Genomic DNA, 25,592 nt, shown 5'->3' on the forward strand with positions numbered 1-25,592 from the left:
TGATTTTAAAAATTATTAAATAAAATATGGTTTTTCCCAACATAAAACTAAAATTTATATTGCGCAATCAAATGTGATAAATACCTGTATATGTTAATTTGATTGTTGAAATATAATATTCAAAATGTATTACAATGTCAATACAATCTATAACATTATTCTTTTTTGGATTAATTAATACAAAAGTAAACAAGCTTTTTTTACAACACTCCTACTTTCTTACAATTCAAGAAAAATAAGCATTAAACGGAGGTTGAAATTTTTTTTTATGGCACTATTTAAAGTGTTTCATCCTCTCTTAACTTATCATCTAATTAAAAACACAAGGCAGATTTGGAAACAGCTTTGTTAGATCAAAAATATAATGGTATAAAATAGCTGTACAAATAATGAAGATTTTTCATTCTCTTTTATACAACACATGCTCATATAGTAACCAGGAATCTGCTGTGTAACAGCTAAAAACATGTACCAGTACATGTTAAATAAACGAAAAAAAACTGATAGGGAGCTATCAGTCATGATACAGTTGATATTGGAAGTACATTGTACTTAATGTATTACATACTTACTAACTCAAGATTCTTTGGGCTAATTTAAATAGTTCTTCAAATGTATAGGTATTATTAAACAAAAAAGATCTATAAATAACAAAGACTTTATAAAAATACTTCTACAGAACAAACAAAAAACCCCCATAACAAACAGAAAATGTTAGGAACATACTTCACAACACACATGTAAGGTGCCATAACAGAACAATCATATAAGATAGCTTACAAATACCTGTACATTTACCCACTTTTATTTTATTAGTCAGTGTTCAAAAGCATAGCATTACATACCTCTAAATCAATAAACTAAAAAAAAACCCTTAAATTTGTAAAATGCAAAAAGATATGATTGTGTTTAGAAAATTCCTGAGGCATCCATTGCAGTGCATCAAGAGCAAAGCTTTGTCCACTAAATGATCACAGTTACTCCTTCACTGGTCACTTTAAACCATTCAGGACCTTCTTAACGTCCTCAAATACCTGCAAAAAATGAATCAACTGAATTAATTTTGCTTCTGCTTCACACTATCAACTCTGATTTGTTAATGTACTCTTAGTTATAGGAGGTGTGATATCAAAGCTCACTTATATAACTAAGTCTTAATCATATTGAAGGCATCTACAGAAATTTTCTGCAGATTCCAAATATACTATAGATTCCAAATTAAACATGAGGAATTCATATCCGCGTAAAATGACCGGAAGCAACCCTCGCGGATTTTAAAACTCACTTTTATTTTTCAGACAGTTTTGAACTATAGAAAATTATTTTAAAAATTGGTGCACGCGATTTCATACTCTTGCGATTTGATAAAAACAGCAGAATCGCAGAATTAAGTAAACTCGTAAAATAAAGAATTTACAGAAATACATGTATTTGAACCACAAAACATGTAAAGATTGAAAGTTGTATCCCACTGCAAATCATGGGAGATCCTTTGATTATTACTGGTAGGTGGATCTTACATGTAATGATACATTCTCAAACTCTGAATAGCAGACAGCATGTAAACTGTTACAATATTGTAACACCTGAATTGAAAATGTAATCTGTCTTCACAAGATCTCAGTGGTCAAAAGACCAAGGCTAATAAATTTTGAGGCTGATTCTTCATATTTAAGTGAGAGAAGATGTTGCAAGGTTTAATTTTATGCAATAACATCCATTTTAGGTGACATGTGCCATAAAAAAAAGTGTGTGTAGGGTGAAGGGGAGTATCTTTAAACAGACAAATGATCCTGTTGACCAAGAAGTTTTAGAAGTTAATGTAAAGACTCTTTAGTCTTAAATATCATTATATTTTCATTTAATACTCACTGCATCTGGACTATTTCCTGCATTGATTTCACTAACTAAGTCTAATTTTCTATAGTGTTCAATGATAAGCATGGTTGATTCATTGTAAGTCTTTATCCTAGAAAGAAAAAGAAAATCATTTAATTATATCACTCACTGAAAAACAAGAGAAAAGCTGTTAATGTGACAGCAAATAAAGTTTTTTAGTGTGAACAATGTCCATAATCTATTTGTCAACCCTAAATTGTTAAATATGACCTATCCGGATTTTTCCTTTGAACACCCTGTTAAGAATTATTTTATGAAAATGTCACATTATTAACACTATTCACATGCAGCTGTTATCCAGCATACCTTTTAACTGATAAAATAAACTGAGAAACAAAGCTGTCGTTTTTGTTTTCAAAAAAAGAATTCAGTAAATCAACTAGTATTACACTTCAATGTTACATATGTATTACATAACAGAACATGAAGCATCCTGTGAGCTATTTTCATCATTTATTCTGGTGTAAGAAATTTTAACAACTTTTATTTTACTTTTATGTGGATATGTATATATTTAAACAATAAAATGCTTTCTTTGGTGATTCATGCAGGATATGATGGTGGCGACATTGCAGAAAAATACATAACCTGTGTTTATAATAGCGGGTTAAGTAAATTTCTTCTGCAATGATCGCTTCCTTCGTAGCCAATATTTACCATACATCTTTCTTTTAAAAAATTAATAAATTCATTGTAAAAATTAAGTAAAATTCACTAAATAACTGTTAATGTACATGTACATCAGTATGTTAACTAAAAAAACAGCCAAATTGTCTCCTATGGGAATCTGAGTCTGACATCATCATGATTATTTTGTACAAACCGTGATTTTTCTTAGGTCAATGTAGGTTTCAACCAATCGATAAACAAGGCGTGTACATTTCAGTCCTGTCAGTTTCTACAACTGCTGACAGTTCTATAGAGCTTTGAATTAGCTATAAGTTTCCATAAGAAATAGAGGGAATCATACATGGTAGGTGTACATATATTGATGTGAACCATTGCATGTAAACATGATCATCTGAAGTCTGAAGCATTGCATATTTGAAATATTTACCTCTTTTTGAGACTTTCTTCATTGTCATCTGTTCTTCCACTAGTTTTGCCACGAGACAAACATCTCTCTACACAAACCTATAAAATATGCAGAATTTGACAAAAAGAAGATCATAAAGCATAATATTTTTGTCATTCTAGTGTCAGAGGTCAAAAAGGAAAATTATAACAAACTTGCAGTGAATGATTGGTAATAAAACAAGAGGCCAACAAGCCTTAACAGTCACCTGAGTACAGTAGCCTTTACACAGACCTGTAAAGGATTCTCTTATATGCATTTACCGATTATTAAGTTTCATTCTGGAGTAAAAAAAAATAAATATTGTAATGATGATCACCTCTCTGCCTGAAATCTTTCAAAAAGGACTATGAAACATATACCTGGTAATTTTGTTGAAAAAATTGTAATAGAGTACATGACCTGATATTGAAAAGGTGCAAGACTCCGAGTCTGATTGGAAATAATATTTCCCATATTTTTTAACTCTCAAGATAGGTTTTATTTGTATATGTTTTCACAGATAAACAAGATGGCTAGTTTACATGATTTTTTTTAAAACAACCTCTCATCCCCAGGGGCCAGACAGAAACTCTCCCCATTTAAATTGGGCAGTTAAAGAACAAAACACAACTTGGTATCTTATGTTTCTACTTCTTTCACATAATCCAGTTTTTCAATACCCCACCATTGTTGCTGCATCACCATCTGGCATTTATCCTAAATTATTTTAGATGTACTGCTTATCAGTGATTTTGGCTAGCCAATTACTTTAAACAATGTTAGTGGTTATAAATAGAAAGGGGTAAAAGTCAAGACTAATTTCTGGCCACATCTAAGGCTTTCTTACAGATTTTAGGGAGTAGAGAAGAAGAGTTTTGAAAAATGGTCAAACTTTGATCATTTTAGTCCTGCCCCTTGGACACTCATGGGACAAGAGTCATGAAATTGACATTTTATGTTTCCCTTACCCTGTAATATGCATTTTACTAAATTTGAAAAGAATTGGCCATGTAGTTTTAAAAAGTTCAAAATGTTCAATTATTAACATATGATGCACGTGACACAACGAGAGATGAAAACCAATTGCATTAGGTCAACTGAGTGACTCAGGTGACCTAAAAAACTTTAAAAAAAAGAAAGAAATGGGTAACAGAACATACAATATTATACCTGTTCTGGACAGTTAAAAAATAGCACTCTTATAACTTTAGCAACATCACTCATTTCCTTATTCCAGCCATCTAAATTGTCCTGGTTTCGTGGAAATCCATCAATAAGAAATCGATCTTTTCCACTGCTTTCCATAGCCTGCAAATTTAATATCAAAAAATTACACCTGCATTTTTGCATATTTCTTGACATTTGTTGTAAGTTAACAGTTGTGTTGTATTTCAAAATTACTTTCTGGTATTTTTAATTGAACAATTTCATAAAAGTACACACCCGCTTTAATAAAGAACAAGTTATCTGAACAGGTACTATGGTCCCATTCTTTATATGTGTATCAATTTCCTCCCCAAACTGAGACCCAGTGCGTTGTCTCTCCTCCCTTAGAAGGTCACCTGCTGACAAGTGGACATAACCAAATTCCTGCAAAACCCAATGCAGAATGTTTGAATTCTTAAAGCATAGTAGACATTTCTTACCAACTTAATACCTTCTTCTATGTCACTTTGCCACCATCCAATATTTTTGGGTTGCGACTATCAATTGACATAAAAATCTATTTGCAAAGATTTTGTTTGCCTAATAAAGAGGTAGAACATTGTGAAATTCAGACCTAAATAAAACTTTCAGTACAAATAAAGATGATTTAGATAAATAAAATATATACCCTGACAATGTTCTCACATTGTGTCCCCTTTCCTGCTCCCGGTCCTCCTAATACAAATATAACATTATACTTGGCCATATTGTATATATTTCTTGAGACACACTGGATGTGGTGCAGTGTCTTTGTTACACACAGGAAGGAGCTCCTTAATGAAAACTGCAGGAAACCAATCTTGAAATCTTATTGTAGAAATCTGCAATTAAGACAAATAAAGTATATACAGCAAAACTCGTTTATAACGAATTTCAAGGGACCATAGAAAAAACTTCGTTATAGCCGTAATTCGCTATACGTTTATAACGAATTCGTAAAAAATATTATAGCAAATTTGTTTTAAAATAATTAAGAGTTTTTCCGGCTAACAGTTTTCTAAACTATCGTAAGTTATGAAATTAGTATTACCGTCATATACAAAAAATGTCAATATAACCATTTCATTTCAATTTTTAAAAAAAATTCCGTATACTATTTGAATTTGAGTATTTTATATATGCAACTTAAAATTGCATGTTTCTTAAATGAAATTTGAAATGGAAAAAATTTGTTAAAATTTTGCCAGCGGGGGTCTTAAAATTACTTCGTCATAGCCGTAAATTCGTTATAGCCGTGTTCGTTATATACATCAATTTTCTATAGGTTTATATAAGAAATTTGCCGGGATATGAATAATAATTCGTTATAGCCGTAAATTCGCTATATCCGTGTTCGTTATATTCGAGTTTTGCTGTAACATTAATGGATTTCTGTACAGACCATTGATCAAAAGTCATTTCAAATTTTAAGTCTTATTGAATCTTAAAGATATACAATAACAGTAAACAAATAGGGTTTTTTTTTTTATAGTACAATGACTCAAAATATACATTTCAATTCCTTTTTGGTGTGACTTTTTGAAATGTCTCACATTCAATTTGACAGCTGCATCAAGTATAAACAATACCCTCCTCTTCACTGAATATTGAATTCCAGAGTCATTTGAACATTGTTTATTGAACAGAAAAAGTGAAGAGGTTGAGGCACAATTTTAACTGTGACGATTGACCTAAGTATAAGGACTGAATTTCCAGGCATGAATTATGAAGATCCTAAGTTTATATGAAGACTATTTTAAGCCAAGATAAATCTCTACGGAGATAAGGTCCCAACCTCCTATTTTCATGAACTGCGATGATTTTTTCACCAAAATTGATATATTATCTGTCATTTTTTAAATCAGAATATGATTCATCCATATGTTTAATAACATATCTTTATTAATTAAAGACTATTGCGTTTCATTGAAAACTTTTCTCAAATATGTAGATGCCCTCACACGTGTCAAAGTCAAACGCGTAACAACCTTAATATTAAATTGGACTTTCACTTCATTCTAGCCTATAAAGAATAATTATGGTTGGATACAGTATGAGACTTAGTGATTGTCTGGAGGCGGTGGGGAAATCGGTTCATCGGCAGTCCTGATGATTTTTTGTTCACCTTCCTCTGATAGCAGACTCCATTTTTTACTCTGAGTAATTTTAGTAAACTGACATACCCAAGGTACACGGGAACCACCTCTTCGGCCTCCGACGCTAACACCTCGCTAGTGTAACAACAACTTCCGGTTTATCTGAAAGCTAAGTCGTTCGTGTCTTGTTTTTACGACACGCCACTGGGAAGTAAATGGGTGCGTTCAGAGTACTGCCGTTGGCAGTACTGCCGTTGGCAGACAAAAGTTACCACTGGCAATTTTTTTTACCATTGGTATACCAACGGTACCAATGTTTGCCGATAAAATTTACCATAGGTAGACATTTCTGCAGACGATCTAGAGCTCTGTTAGCGATGGTAACTCTTTTTATGACGTCACAAAAATGGCGGATATTTTGTATGCACTGAAGGCAACAGAGTAATTTCACAGCGTTTTCACCTTAAACCTTGTTGTAGCTGAACAAGTCCTTAAAGCATTGTAATATTCCAAAAATACAACTGAAAAAAAAATCTTTCCGTATATGTAGGCATGTTGCAGGTGTATGGGGATTATTGGTTTGAATATGACTGCCATCTAAAGCACCAAAACATTTTGAAATTGAAAGTTTTCTCCAGTTATTTGCTTAATTGTGATGAAGGCTATTTATTTGGCTTTAATATTTTTTAAAGAGGAGAAAATACTCTATAAAAAACTTTCTTTTGAAGATGTTCTAAAACCGTTCAGCCATACATCGAAAGTTCTCAAACGTAGTTTACACAAAACATCAATAGTTCTTTTTCAACATTAGGGGTGGGGCCATTTAGATTGTTGTCGGTATTAACCATAGCATTGACTTTCAAATGTGTCCCTGGACAAACGGTATCAAAATCATCGGGTGTCTATATTATGGTATTAAAGTAATCGCATAGGTATGACTCGCTCTAGCCATGTTTTTCCAAAGATATACACACGTTTTACGGGAGAAGAAAAATCTGTAAGAAAAAAATTCTTTATTGTACACAAATTATAATTTTGAATGTATCCTTTTGGTGCAAAACGAGGCAAAAATATTGCATCTTGGTTTGACATTTTCCGCTAAATTAAATCAGCCAGTGTTAACAATGGTACACCAAACGTACCATTGTTAACATTGGTAAATTTCCTACTATCTGTACCCCAAAACTCGTTCAGAGTATATATGGGTCCAATGGCACCAATGGCACAAATTGTTACCATTGGCAAACTGGTATTGGTACCACTGGAAATACTCTGAACGCACCCATTTTCAGTTTCATGGAATTATCTTTAAAACGAACAAAATTTATATAAAACCATTAATTTTATTTCTATAATTATATAAAATACAGTCATTAAAATGGCTGCAAAAAAGATTGAATAGTTTGTTTTAAAAAAAAAGATTTTTTTAAACGCAGAGCTCTATAAAAAGTTTTAGACAATCTGTACTGTATCTAAAAATGATATTTTTTTTCTATAAATTTTATTGTTATAAAATAACACGAAAAGATCGTGTTGTTTTATCAACACATAATTCAATTATTTTCATTCTATCTTCATTTCATCCCACAGGAGATTGCATGAAATTAAGTAACATTTCAAGTTATACAAATTATATTTGAAAATATATATATATATATATATATATATATATATATATATATATATATATATATATATATATATATATATATATATATATATATATATATATATATATATATATATATATATATATATATATTTCTGTCTTGGTAAGAGAAGCGAGACAGACCGTCGGTTTCCGACGATGTGTTGTGCCATGCTGCCGTATCCCTTAGGGAACGAAAATTAAGGATGTGCAAGCTGTGCTCGTTGTAATTATTTAAACAATAAAATGCTCTCTTTGGTGATTCATTTGGGATATGAAGGTAGCGGCATTGCAGAAAAAAATACATAACCCGCGTTAACATCTCTCTTTTAGCATGTTAAAAATTGGATTATCATGATTATGAAAGGTAAGTAAATTCACTAAATTACTGTTAATGTACGTAAGTAAGTAAGCTAAAAGAAACAGCTAAATTGTCTCCTGTGAGACTTTAAGTCTGACATCGTCATGATTATTTCGCGCAGTCCGTGATTTTTCCTAGGTCGCTGTAGGTTTGGACCAATCGATAAACAGGGCGTGTCGATACTAGTATCTGTCCTGTCAGTTTCTTGTCAGTTTCAGCCGCTATATATTTCGACCAATCGATAAACGAGGCGTGTAGATTTCAGTCTGGCTGTTTTTATAGAGCTATGAATTATATATAACAATAAGTTTCCGTAAGAAATAGAGAAAATAATATTTCATACATATGGTGACGATGAAAAGTTTTCAACACTAAGCCCTCAATCACTGTGATCCACCAAGCATGTACCTATATAAAATAAGGATGCAGACGATGGAGATGTTATGAAAAATGTTATAGTAAAGCATATATTGCCACACACAAGACATATTTCCGGGGGTAAGGTTGGAAGGTTCCATAACTTGACGTAAAATTTACAGAGTTCTATTTTATGTGTGTTGAATGGAATATAGTGAATGGAGTTGTCCTGCGTTTATGGTGTTGAATAGGAAGAAATCAGGGTCCGAAAGCATGCGCTGGAGTCGATGTGGAAGTTGGTTACAGATGCAATGACAGTTTTTCCCCCCAGCGACCCTTGGGGGGGGGGGGGGGTAACTAACTTGCAGATAGGACAAGATATGTTGAGTGAGATTGTATCTATAGCCATAGTTTTGATATCGTCATGAATATATCCAAATTGTTTGTGCTCAGGTGAGTGGATGTAGGAAAAAAGCCGATGAAGAAAAATCTTTGTATTTGAAAGGTTTGGATGCCTAAATTATATAGGCGGCCGAAGATTTGAAGTTTCTTTTTGCCGCTTTTAGATGTTATTGGAAGAAGCCCAAGAAGTTATACGCAAGTGTCAGATCTGGTACTCTTTGGGAGGCCTATTGCATTTTGAAAATAAAGTGCTGAAAGGTCTCATATTTGAGGAGGTCGTACCAGAGTTCAGAGCCGTTCACGATGTATTATACACTTCTGATGCAAAGCCGGGATATGGTATCTGGGTTGAGATTTTCATGTGTTTTTAAAGCAAAGTATGCTTGTCGTCTTTTCCTGCAATAAAGGCGAGTTCCTAGACGATTAAAAGTCTTGGACAGGTAGATAGGTTCTGTATCGAAAAACCATGTAGCAGGCGAATCTTTATGAGGTGGTGAGGGAGTTAACCGGAGAACACTTGACTTGCCTGCATTAAACTTGAATCTCGAATTTGTAGAGTATTTAAAAGCTGTGATGAGAATATTTTAAAGCTGTGATGAGAATATTCTGGATGGCTGCAGGAGATAAAGCTATGAAGGAGATATCGTCCGCAAGGGTAGGGTTAGAACTAGTGATACTGTAAATATCCATACTCGGACACTGGTTCTGAATTTCTTGAAGTCGGTCGTCAATGAAAAGAAGGTAGAGAAAAATTGACATGATTCCACCTTGAAGAACTCCTTGTGAAATAGGGAACCAGGAGGAGCTTGTTTAATTTACTACAACATGAACATGAGGTATTGGTGTGACAGTCGTCAATAAGATCCACAGGCGTCCTGAAACTTCGAGGCAATGAAACTTGTACATTAGGCAGTGACTCCAGACTGTGTCGAATGCTTTCTGTGTATTTAGGAGAGCGACATACTGTATAGGGACTATCAAGTTCTTGATTATGAAAAATGGATAACAGGATGCCGTGAGGCAACCTAGTTTTGGCTGAAAACCCTGCTTTTGTTGCATGGTTTGGGAAAGCAGTAGTAACTTTGATAATACATTAATTAGTTTTAATGCTTGTAAGCAAAAATTCTCAATTTTCGAAAACCTTTAGAAAACATGGCATTGGTCTGTATCTTTGGTTTGTTACTTCCTTTGTGTATGGGAACGATTGTGTCTTTTTTCCCCCCAAGAATCATGGACTTTGCCAATTTTAATTATTGAGTTTAAGAGATGAAGTATACACAGTTTAAGTTCTAACCCTACGTAGATGATATGCTCATTGTGGATAAATCTTCTTATTTTACAGCTTCGAATAACATTAAATACATATTTCCTAGCTTCAGTCGGTCCCCATTAGGTAATCAATCCTTCCATCTTAACTTACTACGACACAAGACAAATATAATATATAATCATCGGGGTGCGTAGCATTCCTTGCAACTTCAACTTTTACTGTTGCTTTTCACTATTTTCATTTCCATTTATGACACCTCCTAAAAAGTGTGGGGGACCTATGTTAAAATGCCTGCTGCGAAAAAAGGGGCAGCCCACTCCCCCCCCCCCCCCCACCCCATCACCCGCTTGGGTTCGATCAACACTAAAAAATAATAATTCACGCATTATCAGGGTTAATTAAGAGTAGAAAACAATACACAAATGACCGATGTAATCAATTTTTTCAATCTAATTAAAATTAGATCCTTTGATCCTCTCACTTAGATCGCTACACTCATATGTAGTGTAGCGATCTAAGTGAGCTGATCAAAGGATCTGATAGTGTAGCGATCTAAGAGAGCGGATCAAAGGATCTGATTTTAATCAGATTGCATTTTTTTAAAATAAAGGGTGTGATTTAATCAGCCTATAGTATAACAACGCATTTAAAAGCAGATATAAAAACTAAAAGGATTGCATATTAATATGTATGTGGACGAATTGATTTTTTTAAAACTTTGACCTTTGTATTGAATAGAGATTTGTAATCAAGCTGTTGAATTTCCGATTTTTCTCTACATTTCGAACAAATTTTGAGGCACCAAAAAGTGATTTGAAATAATATATATAGTCACAGTACAGGCACGTAGCATCGTTTTTGAAAGTGGGGGGGGGGGGGGGGCAGACTCATCCAAAATATCTTGACAAGCAAAAAAAAAAAAAGGGGGGGGGGAATTTTAAGTTTCCCAAAATCTTCAAATTCCTAATCCGTGGGAGGTGGCGGGGGGGGGGGGGGGGTGCTGGCTTAGTATATAACTTCAATTTCACTCCTCATTTCCTTATTTTCATATCAATTTTTTACATACTCCCAAAAAAGTGGGGGGGACACCTTCATGTTTTATATTCAATTTTTTATATGTAAATTTTAAAAAATTTGTTCCTGCGAGAAAAAGTGGGGGGGGGGGGGTGGGAGGGGGGCCTGCCCCCCCCCCCCTAATGCTACGTGCCTTCAGTATCAGAAAATAGTGTCCGCACGTGAAATATTAATTGATACTTATTCTGCGAATTGCTCAGATCATTACAGAAATGGACCGCCATATAGCACGGCGCGCAATGAAAAAATATATTACGGCAGATTTGTGTATGTGCAGTGGATACCGAAAGTAGGAAACGTGGGCATAAAATCGAGAAATGGCTACCGCGTCTCTCACTGCTGAGTACGCTAAATCTGGCAAGGCGGGCTGTAAAGGGTGCGGAAAGTCCATTGACAAGGGGGAACTCCGCATAGGATATGTCGGGAAGGCAAACTTCGGAGCTACGGCGTGGTATCACTACGATTGTTTATGGGCTGATACAGACAGTCTTAAATCGGTCGACGCGTCCAAATCGGCAAAGGTTTTGGTGCAAAATTACGACAGTCTGAAGGGTGAAGACAAGAAGAAACTGGATAAAGATTTTCCCAAGTTTTGCAAGGAAGCATCCACAAAAGCAAGCAAAGCTGAACCTAAGCCGAAATCTGATTTGGCGGCAGAATATGCACCGTCTGCCAAGTCTAACTGTAAAGGATGTTCAAAACCCATCGGCAAGTCCACGCTGCGCGTGGGATTCCCAGGTAAGGCAAATTTCGGCGCCACTGCCTGGTATCATTATGACTGCGTGTGGAAGGAAAGTGTTCTTCTAGCACCTATTGATACTTCTCAAAGTTTAGAAGAAACTGTGGATGGGTTCGAAAAACTGAAAAACGAGGACCAGACAAAACTTAGCAGCGATCTGAAGAAAAACTGCAAAGCAGCCGCAGAGAAAGAGCCCCCTTTGCCGCCAAAAATGGCTGCAGATTATGCGAAGTCTGACAAATCGGAGTGCAAAAGCTGCGCCACAAAAATTGCCAAGAATGCCTTACGTGTAGGGTTCACTGGCAAGGCAAACTTTGGGGCCGTGGCATGGTATCATGTAGATTGTCTGAAGAAATGTCCACAAGAATACTCGAAAGGAATTAAGGCAGATAAACCATTGGAAGAACTTGTCGATGGCTTCGACAAACTGAACAAAGATGATCAAAAGAAAGTAGAAAAGGAAGTGAAAGCTTTGGCTTCTCCTACAGGAGCACCAAAACGAAAATCTGAGGGCGAAGGTTAGGAAAATTGTTGTACATCTTCCCTTGAGCAATTTTTGAATACATGTACTTGTACTATTTGAAGAACCTTCCGTTATGTTTGGCAAAATGTTTAACGTAACACTCCCAAACTAATTATAACTGTGCATCCTCATTTTTTATTCATACAAATAAATAGTTGAATGTTTATTTTTTCTTGCAGAAAGTGCAAAAGCGTCTCCCGCGAAGAAGGGCAGGAAGTAGAGACAATCATGTGAAGCCAAGTTTCCTGTTGTCCGGCGGATATACATGACTGTATTGTACAATCGCCCTTGACCAATTATTGCATGCTATGACGCCGGTTTTTAAAAAGTGTAATCTATCCCTTATATTGTTATCATTTACTAGTCAATAAAAGCGTATAATTGGACTGTTCTTATTTTAATGTCGTATGCTTAAAAGGCATTTTTACATGGTTCTGTTGACACATGTATACAAATATGTTTAATACGATTCCTCGGATGCCTTTGAAATTTATTACATCGCAAAAAAGTATATTGTTAACCAAAATTAAGACCACTGGCTAAACATGATAGATACATTTAGTAGAACGTTTCAAATAAAAGTGTCTTATGAAAGAAAACTACAAAATAATTGCAAGCCAGTAACCTTCACTGAAACTTCAATAAATCTCCGAAATCTACAAGAAATTGATCGTATACATTTGTCATTGAATTTTTATTTATAAATACAAGACTTATTTGGTAGTGTTTTCATTAATTATACCTAACTATAACTCGGACAGGTCCACTACCCCCGCCAGCATTCAATTTAGGGCAGTTTGTTAATGAAAAAAATGGATGAAGATGTAGATGTGTTATCTTATTTTTGCTTGGTACAGTGATACAAGTAAATTCTCGCACAACCCATCTCTGTATCTTTTTATTTTGTAACTTACTGATTGGGAATTTGACAGTTAATATTGCCCCTCGGTGATATTTTATATAAAGATGAATAATTCATGTCGGACGCAAAATAGAATGTAGAATAAAGAAGAGAAATATTTCTTGAGGATCGTCGCAATGACATTGAAGTTTATTCTCATAACTGAAATAACAGTGTATAGAAACTACTTATGTACGTAGTGTACAAAGCATTTAATGAATGAAAATCATTGTTGTATAAACTGTATGAAGAAGAGGTGTTACATGTTATGTAGCTAATTCTCTCAATTATATATCATCATGATATAAATGGACCTGTATTCTATATAAACAGTATATATGTATACGTCCATATCACCATATAACAATTAAGTAGATATTTGTTTGTGGTATTAAAAAGTGCTTCAAATCTTTAAATATATTGATATCAATATTTATGAATATTGAGGTAAATAAAAAGATATTGAGTTCATTTAGCGTAATCATTATAGTCATCAGTGGAACTCATCCCAAAATTTATTCAAGTTACAAAATCTCTCTTAAATTAATTAACATCTACTTCTCTTGTTTAGTAAAGCCAACAAAATTAAGAATTCAATCGCCCTTTATAATTAAAGACTCCCCCCCCTCCAATAATATATATATAAATATTTCTTCGTTTTTACGGTTACGGGTAAAATCAAAATATTTTTGTTGTTAATTTTTCGGTGCGTCGTAAGCCATTATTTATAGAATCGGGATCGGTATCTTCGTAGTGATGACTTTGAGCATGCGCAATGAACTTGGAAGAGCGCGAATGAAATTTGAAAAAATGCAATGTAAGTTTGTTATATTTCAGATATTTGATATGAAATCGCATAATATCAGCAAGTTTTCTCAGAATTGTTTCATTTCATTTCTAAAATTGAGCTGGAGAGTTATGCGTTAAAAAAAACATATATATAATTTTCTACTGAAAATTCATACAACTTCCGGTAGTAAACAAACGTAAAGAAGCCAAGTATACTGAGAGATTCTTAAGAAGTAAAAACTCAAATACTGAATGCATTTATACAACACAATTAAAACAAAATAGCCCAATGAAAATACAAATATTTTAATTCATGCGTTTTAATACCCATTAAACAGCAACACGTACATATCACTCACTTCTCTCTGCACACTGTACATTGGCGGAGTTTGACGAACAAGTTCCAACTTGACAACATTTCTCATGTGTTTATGGTCGGCGTCAAGTGTAATGATCTTGTGTTGTGCAGAGAATATGGGGTTGAATTTAATGTCAGGATTGATCATATTCGTTTTCCAAGGTAAAGAAAATTATTATTAAAGTTTTATTGGAGAATTAATTCAATTTTAACAGCTGTTTAAAATAATTTTCTTCTGAAACAAGGGAAACATGTTTCTGCAGTGTGCAGTGAGTAAGAGTATTATCTTTTTGGTTTTACCAAAATCCATAAGCATACCTAATGCAATTTACATTGCAGATACATTTAAAGGATGTAAAAATGACCATGTTTTAAAAATATGTTACTGTAGTAAAGTAAAAAGTAGATCTATTTTAATCAAGCACATAAAAGTGCAACAAGGTTAGTGTTTTAAAGGAATGAAGAGTACTATGTTTCATATTTAGAATTGCATGTTTTTCAATTATTATTCTTTACTTTACCAGAAGAATTTGAATACATATTATTGTTTAATTTGTCATTTATAATACTAATTATTGAATCAATAAACATAATAAAACTTAAAGCATTGGGGAAAGTATATATACACTTTAATAAAGATGAGTAAATTATTTTTTACAAAAAAATACCCAGAAAAAAATTCTTTCAATTCTAAAATAATAGATATCAAATAAATGTATTGTACATTTCTAATATTAGAATTGAAACACTCTTTTCTACCAAGATATTCAATACATGTATATATGCAAATATCAGCAGTAATGCACCAAGCTCACTAATTTACTCTATTAAAAATGATTATGGGGCAATCCCAAATGGATTTGTAGAAACATGTATGATATGTTAATGCTGTTTTGCGTAAAGCCCACAAGAATTGAATTTAAAATGCACCATTAGATTGTTAAAATTGGTTTAAAGTCCTTCATGGAATTTCAGACTGAATCCATTTAAATGAAATTAAAACTCCACCCTTGGATATTTTATAGATTTTTGATTCACCTGTTAGTACACAAAAGGTCTTCAAAAAAGTTGTAGGTGGTAACAACATTTTACTTGGCTAAAAATAAAACAAAGAATTCCAATCACTTAAATGTTAATTACCGGTATTAATACACATAACTTGCATGTGGTGCACCCAGGATTTAAAAGTACTGCATTCATGCAGAGACAATCACCAGTATGAAAATGTTGGATTTTTAATATTGAAGGTAATCGTGAATTAATATAACTGAAATTTTACTGGTGACAGATATTCAGTCATACAGAGTAGGAATTTTAAAATACTTAAGATCAATATTTATTTTAGCTCAACTTTGGTTTTGATCAGGTACTCTGTGGCAAACATGTCCAGACAGTGTTATCCAGTATTTTGTGTAATGAATGAGTTGTTATCTCGGGTTTTGTGTCAAGATAACACATAATGATAGATTTGCAATTTGTAAACTTATTTAGGAGTACCTTGTTTTTGGCATAGAGTCTTAACATTTTTTGATAAGAATGAGGATATTTAGGTGTTCTTAACATTTACATACACCCTCCATTTCAAAATAAGATATTATGATACATGAATATATTTCTTTGAGTATTTTGGGAAGCCAGATAATGTTTAATACCAAATAAGAATATTTGACTGTCATTTGATTCTTTTATATTTGACAGTAAACCTAAGAAATTTATAGAATAGAATTGTCTCTAATTTTAATTGATCAATTGATTCAATTCCCAATATTTTTAACAGATAACCATATGGAAGTAAAAAATGCCTGCACAACATCATGTTCACTTCAGTGATTCAACTGTAGAGGAAAAAGAGGAATCTCTGCCACGCCAGTATACTGGGTAGGTGTATATATTACTTTCATGCTTATCTTTTTTGGGTGCTATAATTTCCTTTACAGAACTGAGAAGTAAACATTTTTTTTTATTTACTTTTTTTACAAGAACAAAACCCAGCAAGTAAATGAAATTTTGATATGATTTTTTGCTGAGAAGCTAAAAAAAAATCCTCACTTTCATGTGGAAAGGTTCCAATTTTATAGATATTCTCATTTGAAGCAAGTTTAAGCCATTGAACCTTTCATATGATTATACATGTACATTCATCATATTTAGATTGTCAGAGGAAATGGCAATGTTGAAGTTTCCAAAAGTGAAGAATATTCTGTGGGACCATGACAGTACAGGAGATGACTTGCACCTAAGTCTGTCATATTACAGGTATGAACTATTTCATGTCGTGCTGACAGAACACTTGTTAGCATTTCCCTGGTAGTAATTGTGACTGCGAGAGGAGACTGGGTGGTCCAGCCATTGGTCCATACTATTGTCTCCAAATTTACAAAATTGAATTACAATTGACATCTTGGCATAGTGAAGACATTTGTGTTCTGCTGAGTTATTGATCATTGAGTTCATATAAATCATCATTAAATTCATTGGAGATAGGAGAATCAGATTTATAGGTATTAAATATAAGATGCCCATAACCTTCTATTCCCCATAAGGTTTAACACTGCTTGTACATGTATTATGATTAGACATCTTTGACTGTCATCGAGTTTCTTTTTATTTTAGTGAAATAAAGATGTCTATGGCAATTTTTTCATTCTAAAAATGTTCAAAGGTTTACAAAAACTTTGTTGCAGGAAACCTCAGTTATATGTCACAGAAAAAGTACTGCGTTTTGCTCAGAGGCATTTAGAGAGTTCACGAGGCACCTCTTGTAGCTGTGCCCTTCAAGGCTCGATAGCTTTGGATCAAGGTAAGCCTTGTTACCTGCTATACTTATTGCTTGCTATATTCATGTCCAGTATGGCATAGGTTTCGTCTACAAAATACAGTCAAACCTCGTTATCTCATACTAGATGGGACTGGTTATAAACTTCGAGATATCAAGGGTGAAATATCTAAAGTACAAGTACAAATCACTTCGACATATCCTTTGTATTTGAGATATGGGTGTTCAAGATAACAAAGTTTTAATTTCATTTTTAAACTAATTCTTAAAGGCATATTAGGAAAATTATGATATTTTTTCTCTTTTTTGACAAAATATAGAACTTCCATGTGATATGTATTTTCTATACTACAGATGGAGAAGGCCTGACCTTTGTCCTTGACAGGTTTGATCCTGGAGGAGGAGGGACAATAAGCTGCAGTGGTCTGACCCCAGGGGATATATCTGTACCATTTGAGGTATGTCTCACAAAGGTCTTTCATTATCCTGTTGATAAATTAATATACCAAATGTACATACATGTATGTCTACAGATGTATATTCTGCTGTTTACAAATCCACATCCTACTTATTTTTCATTTTATTTGAACAGATGTTTGGAAACACAAAAGAAAACCGTCATGGTTCACAAAGTGATTATTTCAATGCTCTCAAGGTGAGGACTTTTTATAAAAATTGGGTAATGTGAAGTTTACGAAATAATTTATTTCCAATACATTTTCAAAGATTATGTACCATGAAATACATTTGTTTTGGAGCAGCAAATGTCAATATTAAATTTATTGAAATTAATGTTGTCTATTACAGCTTATTCAGCAAAAGATTAGTAGTAAAGACTCAATAGAAATCAGCAATTTTCTCCTAGCAAAAGGATGGTGCAGTTTTTACACACATGGTGAAAAGAGTGTTCATCACATAGACTTTGATGTTGTAACCTTAGCAACAGAATTTAAAGTCACACCAATACCAGTAGTTCCTATTGTGCCAACAGCATTGTCCAAAAACTTGTCTGGGCCAATGAGTCTTAGTCATCTACAGGGGGAACCAAAAACTGGGTGAGCTTACCAAACATTCCGGTATCATCAATCTGTTCATTTAACCATGTGGTTTTACTTTATATTACTGACACATAGAAACAGTGGCATTCCTTTAGCCAGAAAATATTTGGTTTTTTCTTTTCCAAACCTAAATTAAAAGATAACATTTCAGCAGTAGAGAAACAGTTTTGATGCTGTAATTTGCTCTTTTATGATTCTCAACTTTAAATCATGGGAACCTATAATGATATTGATTTGTGAAACAATGAATACTTGATTGATATATTTTTTCTAACACATAGCTACCTAACCATGGATCACACAAGGAAAGTGTTATTAGTGCTAGAATCTGATCCCAAAGTTTTCAATCTTCCATTGGTGGGAATGTAAGTATGGCAGGTTTACTGTGATTTTATACAAATCTCGCAAAGTTTGATGAATCTTGGTAGTAACAGATAATGTTTGTTCAAAGGAAAGATATCTACAGATTCATGTTCTTATTTTTTTTTTCGGATTACAGATGGATAAGTGGTGTGTCCTATGTATACAGCCCATTTGTCTGGGCAAGTTGTATTCGATACCTGTTCAACTCCAGCATAAATGACAGGTAATATTTATGTTAGAGTTTAGGAAAAAAATATGTTTGCATTGAATGCATTCATTAGAAAGGATTACTAATCATGCTAAGATATTTCACATTAGAAATAATGTGTAAATTTATTTCCTTCATAGAAATAGAGATTATTCTTTTATGTACAGTACTTTTTGATGTCAATGCATTCTTTAATATTGGGAAAGTTGACTTCGTGTTAACTCATTGTGATTCTTGTTACTTTGATAGAGTTTGTTCTGTGGCGGAACCCTTTCTTTTGGTGCTATATAGTCCTTTACATTCCAAACCTGAGTTTTATGATGTTACCATTCAAAATGCTGAGGGAAACATGCAGTTTGATCTGTACACAGGCTATGAAGTTGTTAGTCTACCTAAGGTTTGTAGCAGGTTTTTTTTTTTTTGCTTGATTGTGTTTTGGATTTTTAAAAACAGTTTTAAAGGTCTTTTTATATGACAGTTGTTTTATGAGTGAAAAAATGTTATATGGCTCAGTGTACTTTCTTACAGACCATTACCAACAATTCTCAAAACAGTGTGGAAATTGAACTAAGCTCAGCAAAGCCAGGGAAGAAAAGAGAGACATTTGATGCTGCACAACATGAATATAACAGTCTAAGGTGAATAAATCCCAAGAAACTAGTCAAACTCAGTGTTTATGAAATGAACAGATTATTTTGAAAAATTTATTTTTATGCAAATTTGAATGTAAAATTCTGTAAAACATTTATATTTTGTCTATTTTATGGATGGTATGATAATTAAAGCTTTTACACTGTGCAGGCCTGCACTAAAGAAGGAAAACCTTGAAGTGCCAGTATCAGCTGCAGAGTTGGAAGAAATGACCCCCAGAATTCGACCAGCCCCCTACACTTCACAGGTATCTGTCAAACAATTAAATGTTATGGTACCATATTAATGTGTTAATGTCCTGAGCTCTAGGCTTTCCAATGGAATGCTGTTCATTGTTGTTTAGTTGAGTTTATAACTTGGAAGATTTACATCGTAATTTATTTTCTGATTGGAATACTGCTACATGATGGAAAGAAGATAAGAATATATGAAATAGTAAAAATCACTGTTCAAAACATTTTAAACTTATTGAGTGGCTACTCATATATGGTTTTTATAAGTCTGCATTTTTAGATTTCTTTTTATTTTGCTAGATTTTCAATACATAATACTGCAGTATTAATGATGTTTTTGAACCTCTGATTAAACCTTAATATTATGTTGATAGGTGCCTAAAGCTGTCCCCATGGTGCCAGAGGTTTCGCTGATATTTGGGGACGAAAACTCGGGGATATTGACAGAGACTGGACCCAGACAACCTCCCATCATGCATGGCAAACCAACAGGGGTTCATTATGTTCAAGACTTTCTGTCCAGCTCTCACCAACCTCTGAAATACCCTCCCTCTAGTCATACTCCAGTGCCCAATGGAGACAGCAAGTTAGGCAGTCATTTTCACAGTGCTCCAAACTTACAGCAGATGAGGTCAGCAAAACCACAACAGCAGTGTACACTTCCCTGCTGTACTAACAACCAAACCATGCAGAATGGTAGATTAGCTCAGAATTATTTATCCAACGGCACTCTTCAACAGAAGAGACCTCAGAATGGTGCAAATGTATTTCCTCAGCCTTCAAGTACTAAACACCACAGAAGATCCATGACTGCAGTTCCTCAGGGTCATTATGGTTATCCGGCACAACAGCCGTATCACCACCCAGTACCAAGCAGTGCTCCATACAGGCCACCACCAAACACTGGACCCATCTATAGGGGACCCTCCTACCCACCCCATGACTTGAGACATTCTTGTTCATGTCCTGACTGCATGTACCAAATGCCATTACAAAATAATCAGATTCGTCCTCAAGCTCAAATGCAGCAACAAGCTCAAATGCAGCAGCAAGTTCAAATGCAACACCAAGCTCAAATGCAGCCACAAAACTATGGTATTCCTGGTCCCAGTGTCAGAGCGCCTATACCTGACTGCACTCCAAAACCTCAATATTCTCAGGCATTCCCTGTGATGTCCCAGTCAAATCAGTTGCAAAATGCTCAACAGTTAAATTATCCACAACAGATGCAGCCTTTACCACAGGAAATTGTTTCTACTCAATCCCAAACAAACACTGCAAATACAAAATCCCAAGTGCCACCTCCACAGGAATCCACGTTGTCTCCTCGCAATGCATCTGAGGCAAGAAGCAGTCAAGCTGACAGCAGTGGAAGATCAAGTGATGACAGTGGGTTTAGTGTCACACCAGAAAAGAAGGTGAATAATTCAGCAGAGGACAATGCAGACTTCCAGTCTTCAGCATTTGGGAAAGGAATCAACTGGAACCAGGTACCCCAAGAGGTCTACCAACTTCTGATGCATCAGGATGCTCAACTGAAACAATTACAAGCACAAATACAGACCTTGATACAAAATCAGAGTGTATCAACTCAATATACAACCATGACAGAACTGAACTCTACTGCAGGAAAGTCATCCGTCCAAAACTCAACAGGAAATGATCAGGCGGTTCAGAAGTGTGAGATGGGAACAAACACCACCATCTTTAACCAGAATGATAAAAACTCTGTAGCTCTTCAGACAAGTCCTGTAAAACCTGTGTCACTTTCTCAAGAACCTGTCGATCCTCTCTGGTCCAGATCCCAAGAGCATCCAAATCTTGCCAGATCCCAGGAATATCAAGATAGTCCCAGATCACAAGAATATCCAGATAGTGCCAGGTCTCGGGATCATCCAGACAGTGCCAGGTCTCAGGATTATCCAGACAGTGCCAGGTCCAGAGAACCTCCGCACAGTGCCAGATCTAGTAGAAGTTCTCCGTTACAGCCTGCTAATGGTCAGATGAGTGATAGATCTAGTCACAGTTCACATTCCCAGGAAGGCAGTAACTATGAGGCCCGTACCCCAGCAGATATCAGACACAGGGGAATCTTGCCCATGAACAGCACAGAGAGAGAAGACTTTGATTTGAACATGACCCAGGGAGAGCTTTACAATGTAGTGAACAATGTCGCACTTCACAACAAAACCATGGACAGTATTCACTCAGATATGATTGTGGACATGCCCAGTTACCATTCATCTCCATCAAGGTATGCTTATTTTTCTTGTAGGTCTACATAGTTATTTGGTCACATGAATAATCGGTCTCTTGAAAACTTTTCCTTAGTGAAAAGTTTGACAAAGCAGTTATTCTCTTTTGCAACGCATTAACACTGTGAATTGAAATTATAGGTCCCAAGTATCTCCTGACTCTGGGTCTGGTGAGATTTCCCAGAGCCCGATCAGTGCCAGTATGTGTGGAGACCAGCAGCATTACAGTGGAGATTCAGAGGACGAGGATGAAGAGGAAGGGCCGGGACAACTCAGTGCTGACAACAAGGAGTATTATGACAAACTAATGGTAACTACTACCGACTGCTCTCAGTCTTCGTAATCTAACTATTGGATACATGTATGTTTATATCAGATCTAATGTTTATGTGTATTTATTATGTCCTGAGATGAACTCTGTAAGTAATTCAGTGCAGTGTTTTGTTTTTCTTTGAAAAACAGTATTTTGGAATGAATGCCCCCATTGTGTTTTTGTGTTTCAGGAGAATATCCACAAGCTCCTGCAGCATCAGGATAGTGAGTTGACCGGAGAGTTGACAGCTGATACTCTACAGAACGACCCGCTACAGCAGAGCGTCATGCTGGGACAGTACCTCAACTCCATGAGGTCAGTGCTATTTATGTCTTGTTGGATATTCTAATATGACGTAAAAAAAATTTAGAAAGATAAGATTTATTTTACTGGATTTTTTAAACTGTCTAATTTACAGGATTAATGGAAGCCAGAATCCTGTGGAGACAACATTCATTCCTAAAATAAACTACATGTCTATGATGTTTGAATCTGACTCTGATTGTTCTATGGAGATCAATGCTATGGCTATGAAGTATCTGAAGGATGAGCAACTTACTCAACTGAATAAACTCCAAACTCAGTCTCGTTTAAAGGGAAATAAGGACAATCAAAAGGCAAATCTACTGCGTCAGGTTCTGGGTGAAGGCAGAGACACAACACCAGATGTCACCACAACGGGCATGTCACCCAATGACATGACCTTCGCCACAAGAAAATATCTGGAGAAGTATGGATTGGTTAATGACAATGACAGTACAAGATCTGGAAATACCTCAGAATCTACAGTGAATGACACTTATGAACTGAAAGTCAATTTCTCCACAGTAAACTCACCTGTAAATTCTCCACATCGAAATGTGCCCGACTCCTTTCGCACACCAGTGTCTCGAAAGTCTCGCAGCCCCTTTTTGGACTCATTAAGAAGTCAGAACAAAACGGGAAGTCCATTCCAGAATACCTCAGGGAGTCCATATGTAAACAGTGTACGGACATTAGAGAAATCCTCTAGTCCATGTGTAAATAATGGAACTGTGTCTGATAGAATAGGCAGTCCCTATACTAACAGTTATGATGTGTCCACCAGAACACCAAGCAGTAGGAGGGAAACAGTGGATAGTCCTCAAGGTCAGGGCCAGAGTAGATCCAACAGTTATGGAAGGGAAGACTCTGCCATGAGAACCCCTGTCAGAGGAAACAGTCATTCTTATGACAACGAAAGCCAAGACATCACCCCCAAATCTACGCCAAACCAAAGAATGCAGCCAGTGTTGAGACCAGCCTATACCCCCAGTCCAAATCATGGGGAAAGGCACCGCATGCTTAGTCCAATAACTCAAGAAGAACCTGCAGAAACAAGTGGCCAGGCTATCACTCATCAACAGTCTGAACATGAGGAGAAAGTTTTAGATATAACCAGGCTAAAAATGATGCCAAAACTCTTGTGATGTTCTGTAGTTAGGTAAAACTCATTTAATTTATTATACATAGTTTGTAGATGAATGTAAGGATTGCAGGTTTTTTAAAAATGTAGAGATATTTATTTCTATCTGTAAACAATGAATAGTTATAGTGAACTCTGTGATGTACCTGTACATAAGCACTTGTTGCGGCTCAGCACTGGTTGCCCCAGGCATGTCTTGGTGGCGTTTTATCTGTTTAAGTTTCTTTCCTATTTATTTTTAAAGCCCAAGGCTGTGATATTTTGTTTTAACAGCCATTAAATGGCTGGATCTTTTTCTTTTATTTATCTTTTTAAAAATCTCACAATTGGTTGTCAAATCAGTTTTTGTTTGTTTCAAATGCATATGAATGGTTTAGTTGTGTGATCAACCCGCTATTTGAAATGAGAGTGACAACTTCTCTTGTTCAAAAAAATTGCCATTTTGACGTTCAGCAGTTGCAGGGTAGAGAGATATTGGTTTCTATTTTTGGATGACAATACTAGTACATGTAATACAGACGTAGAACATTTGATTTTATTGGAAGATTGTGAGAATGATATTTAGGATCTAAATAAAAACTGTACAAAACTAGTCAGCAAATAGTGAAAATAGTTATAGTATGAGTTGTAGGGCATTGTCATATACCATATGTTATTACTGTATCTTAGAATGAGCAGAAATGCATTTAGATATTAAATAATTGGAATAAATATACAATGTTCAATATAAAACTTATCATATATTTTGAATATACTAACTGCATTTATTTTACATTACCTTTTTAACTTGAGAATTCATGTCTTTTCAAATAGGTACACATTTTTGTATTTTTTAGTACAGCAACATAATTGACTTTCAATATTTACTTCATACTGGAAATTAATTCCTTGTTTTTGTACACGTATTTTAAATATCATTTATTTTTATTTATTTTTTTTACATTGTATTTGATTTCAACTCACAATAGTTGCAAATTTTTCAGTTTTTAATCTCTACCAGGTTTAGCTGGGAGCTAGAAATACTTAGAATCAATAAATTTTACAGACAGAATACAGTCATGTCATTTTTAAAACTACTCTGTATTGTTACTCATTTATTTGAACAATTAAACTTAGAAAAAACAAGTTGTTTTGTACTTCATTATGTAATCAATTGATTTGGCTTTTGTTACAAGGACCTTTTTTGCAAAAATACTAACGACTTGATAAATTTGGGTTGTTGGAGGGATTGGCCATTTTATATACTGGTAATCAAACTTTAGTCTGCACAGCCGGTGATTTCACACTAGTTTCAGCTTTTTTAGCTGAATGCTTTTCCAGAAAATATTTTAAGATATTTCTTTATATCGTCCTACCCAAAAATTCTCCCAGCATTGTGACTAAACCCTACTCCTTGGGATCATAATTTATATAAATCTTGAATCTACACTACATGAGGATGCTTTCCAACAAGTAACAGCTTTTCTGGCCTTTGTGGGTTTGAGATTTTTAAAGAATGTTTTCTCTATACTTCCTTAGCAAAAATTTGACCCCCATTGTGGCCCCATCCTACCCCCTGGGTCCACATATGAACAAACTTAAATCTACACTACCTCTGGATGCTTCCATACAAGTTGCAGCTTTTCTGACCAA

At 34.7% G+C, this 25,592-nt stretch overlaps 3 protein-coding genes across 4 annotated transcripts; 2 read left to right on the forward strand and 1 right to left on the reverse strand.

Moving 5' to 3' along the window:
* Nucleotides 1-330: 330 nt before the first annotated feature.
* Nucleotides 331-6,432, reverse strand: LOC105340736 (UMP-CMP kinase). Its single transcript, XM_066066213.1, has 7 exons — nt 6,325-6,432; nt 4,791-4,983; nt 4,400-4,546; nt 4,127-4,264; nt 2,957-3,033; nt 1,873-1,969; nt 331-1,034 (listed from the first exon to the last, which is right to left on the reverse strand). Exons 2-7 carry the CDS (start codon nt 4,866-4,868, stop codon nt 993-995), a joined length of 579 nt encoding a protein of 192 aa, XP_065922285.1. The 5' UTR covers nt 4,869-4,983; nt 6,325-6,432; the 3' UTR covers nt 331-992.
* Nucleotides 6,433-11,588: 5,156 nt separating this feature from the next.
* On the forward strand, nt 11,589-12,997 carry LOC105340735 (uncharacterized). Its single transcript, XM_011446917.4, has 2 exons — nt 11,589-12,606; nt 12,791-12,997. The coding sequence occupies exons 1-2, from the start codon at nt 11,667-11,669 to the stop codon at nt 12,829-12,831; spliced, it is 981 nt and encodes a 326-aa protein (XP_011445219.3). The 5' UTR covers nt 11,589-11,666; the 3' UTR covers nt 12,832-12,997.
* A 1,265-nt stretch (nt 12,998-14,262) lies between these two features.
* Nucleotides 14,263-25,085, forward strand: LOC105340734 (SCL-interrupting locus protein). 2 transcript variants are annotated; one of them, XM_011446914.4, is made up of 16 exons: nt 14,263-14,329; nt 16,437-16,537; nt 16,811-16,915; nt 17,344-17,459; nt 17,790-17,893; nt 18,028-18,090; nt 18,243-18,490; nt 18,775-18,858; nt 18,993-19,079; nt 19,314-19,461; nt 19,593-19,702; nt 19,866-19,962; nt 20,323-22,202; nt 22,345-22,513; nt 22,707-22,831; nt 22,935-25,085. In XM_011446914.4, exons 2-16 carry the CDS (start codon nt 16,458-16,460, stop codon nt 23,962-23,964), a joined length of 4,446 nt encoding a protein of 1,481 aa, XP_011445216.2. In that variant the 5' UTR covers nt 14,263-14,329; nt 16,437-16,457; the 3' UTR covers nt 23,965-25,085. The 2 variants fall into 2 exon arrangements, with proteins under 2 accessions (XP_011445216.2, XP_011445218.2); XM_011446916.4 differs by lacking the exon at nt 14,263-14,329 and adding an exon at nt 14,666-14,821.
* Nucleotides 25,086-25,592: the final 507 nt, after the last annotated feature.

Source organism: Magallana gigas, chromosome 7 (genome assembly GCF_963853765.1).
Source record: "Magallana gigas chromosome 7, xbMagGiga1.1, whole genome shotgun sequence".
In the NCBI taxonomy this organism is placed as follows: Eukaryota; Metazoa; Mollusca; class Bivalvia; order Ostreida; family Ostreidae; genus Magallana; species Magallana gigas.

Bases quoted from the DNA above. Each gene is read 5' to 3' on its own strand.
- LOC105340736 (XM_066066213.1), bottom strand. From the start codon at position 4,868: ATGGCCAAGTATAATGTTATATTTGTATTAGGAGGACCGGGAGCAGGA. The intron at 3,034-4,126 runs GTATAATATTGT...CATATTTTATAG, and splicing joins TTTTTAACTGTCCAGAACAG to GTTTGTGTAGAGAGATGTTT. The intron at 1,035-1,872 runs GTGAGTATTAAA...CATTTTTTGCAG, and splicing joins CAGGAAATAGTCCAGATGCA to GTATTTGAGGACGTTAAGAA.
- LOC105340735 (XM_011446917.4), top strand. From the start codon at position 11,667: ATGGCTACCGCGTCTCTCACTGCTGAGTACGCTAAATCTGGCAAGGCG. The intron at 12,607-12,790 runs GTTAGGAAAATT...TTTTTCTTGCAG, and splicing joins ACGAAAATCTGAGGGCGAAG to AAAGTGCAAAAGCGTCTCCC.
- LOC105340734 (XM_011446914.4), top strand. From the start codon at position 16,458: ATGCCTGCACAACATCATGTTCACTTCAGTGATTCAACTGTAGAGGAA. The intron at 18,091-18,242 runs GTGAGGACTTTT...TGTCTATTACAG, and splicing joins ATTATTTCAATGCTCTCAAG to CTTATTCAGCAAAAGATTAG. The intron at 19,462-19,592 runs GTTTGTAGCAGG...ACTTTCTTACAG, and splicing joins AAGTTGTTAGTCTACCTAAG to ACCATTACCAACAATTCTCA.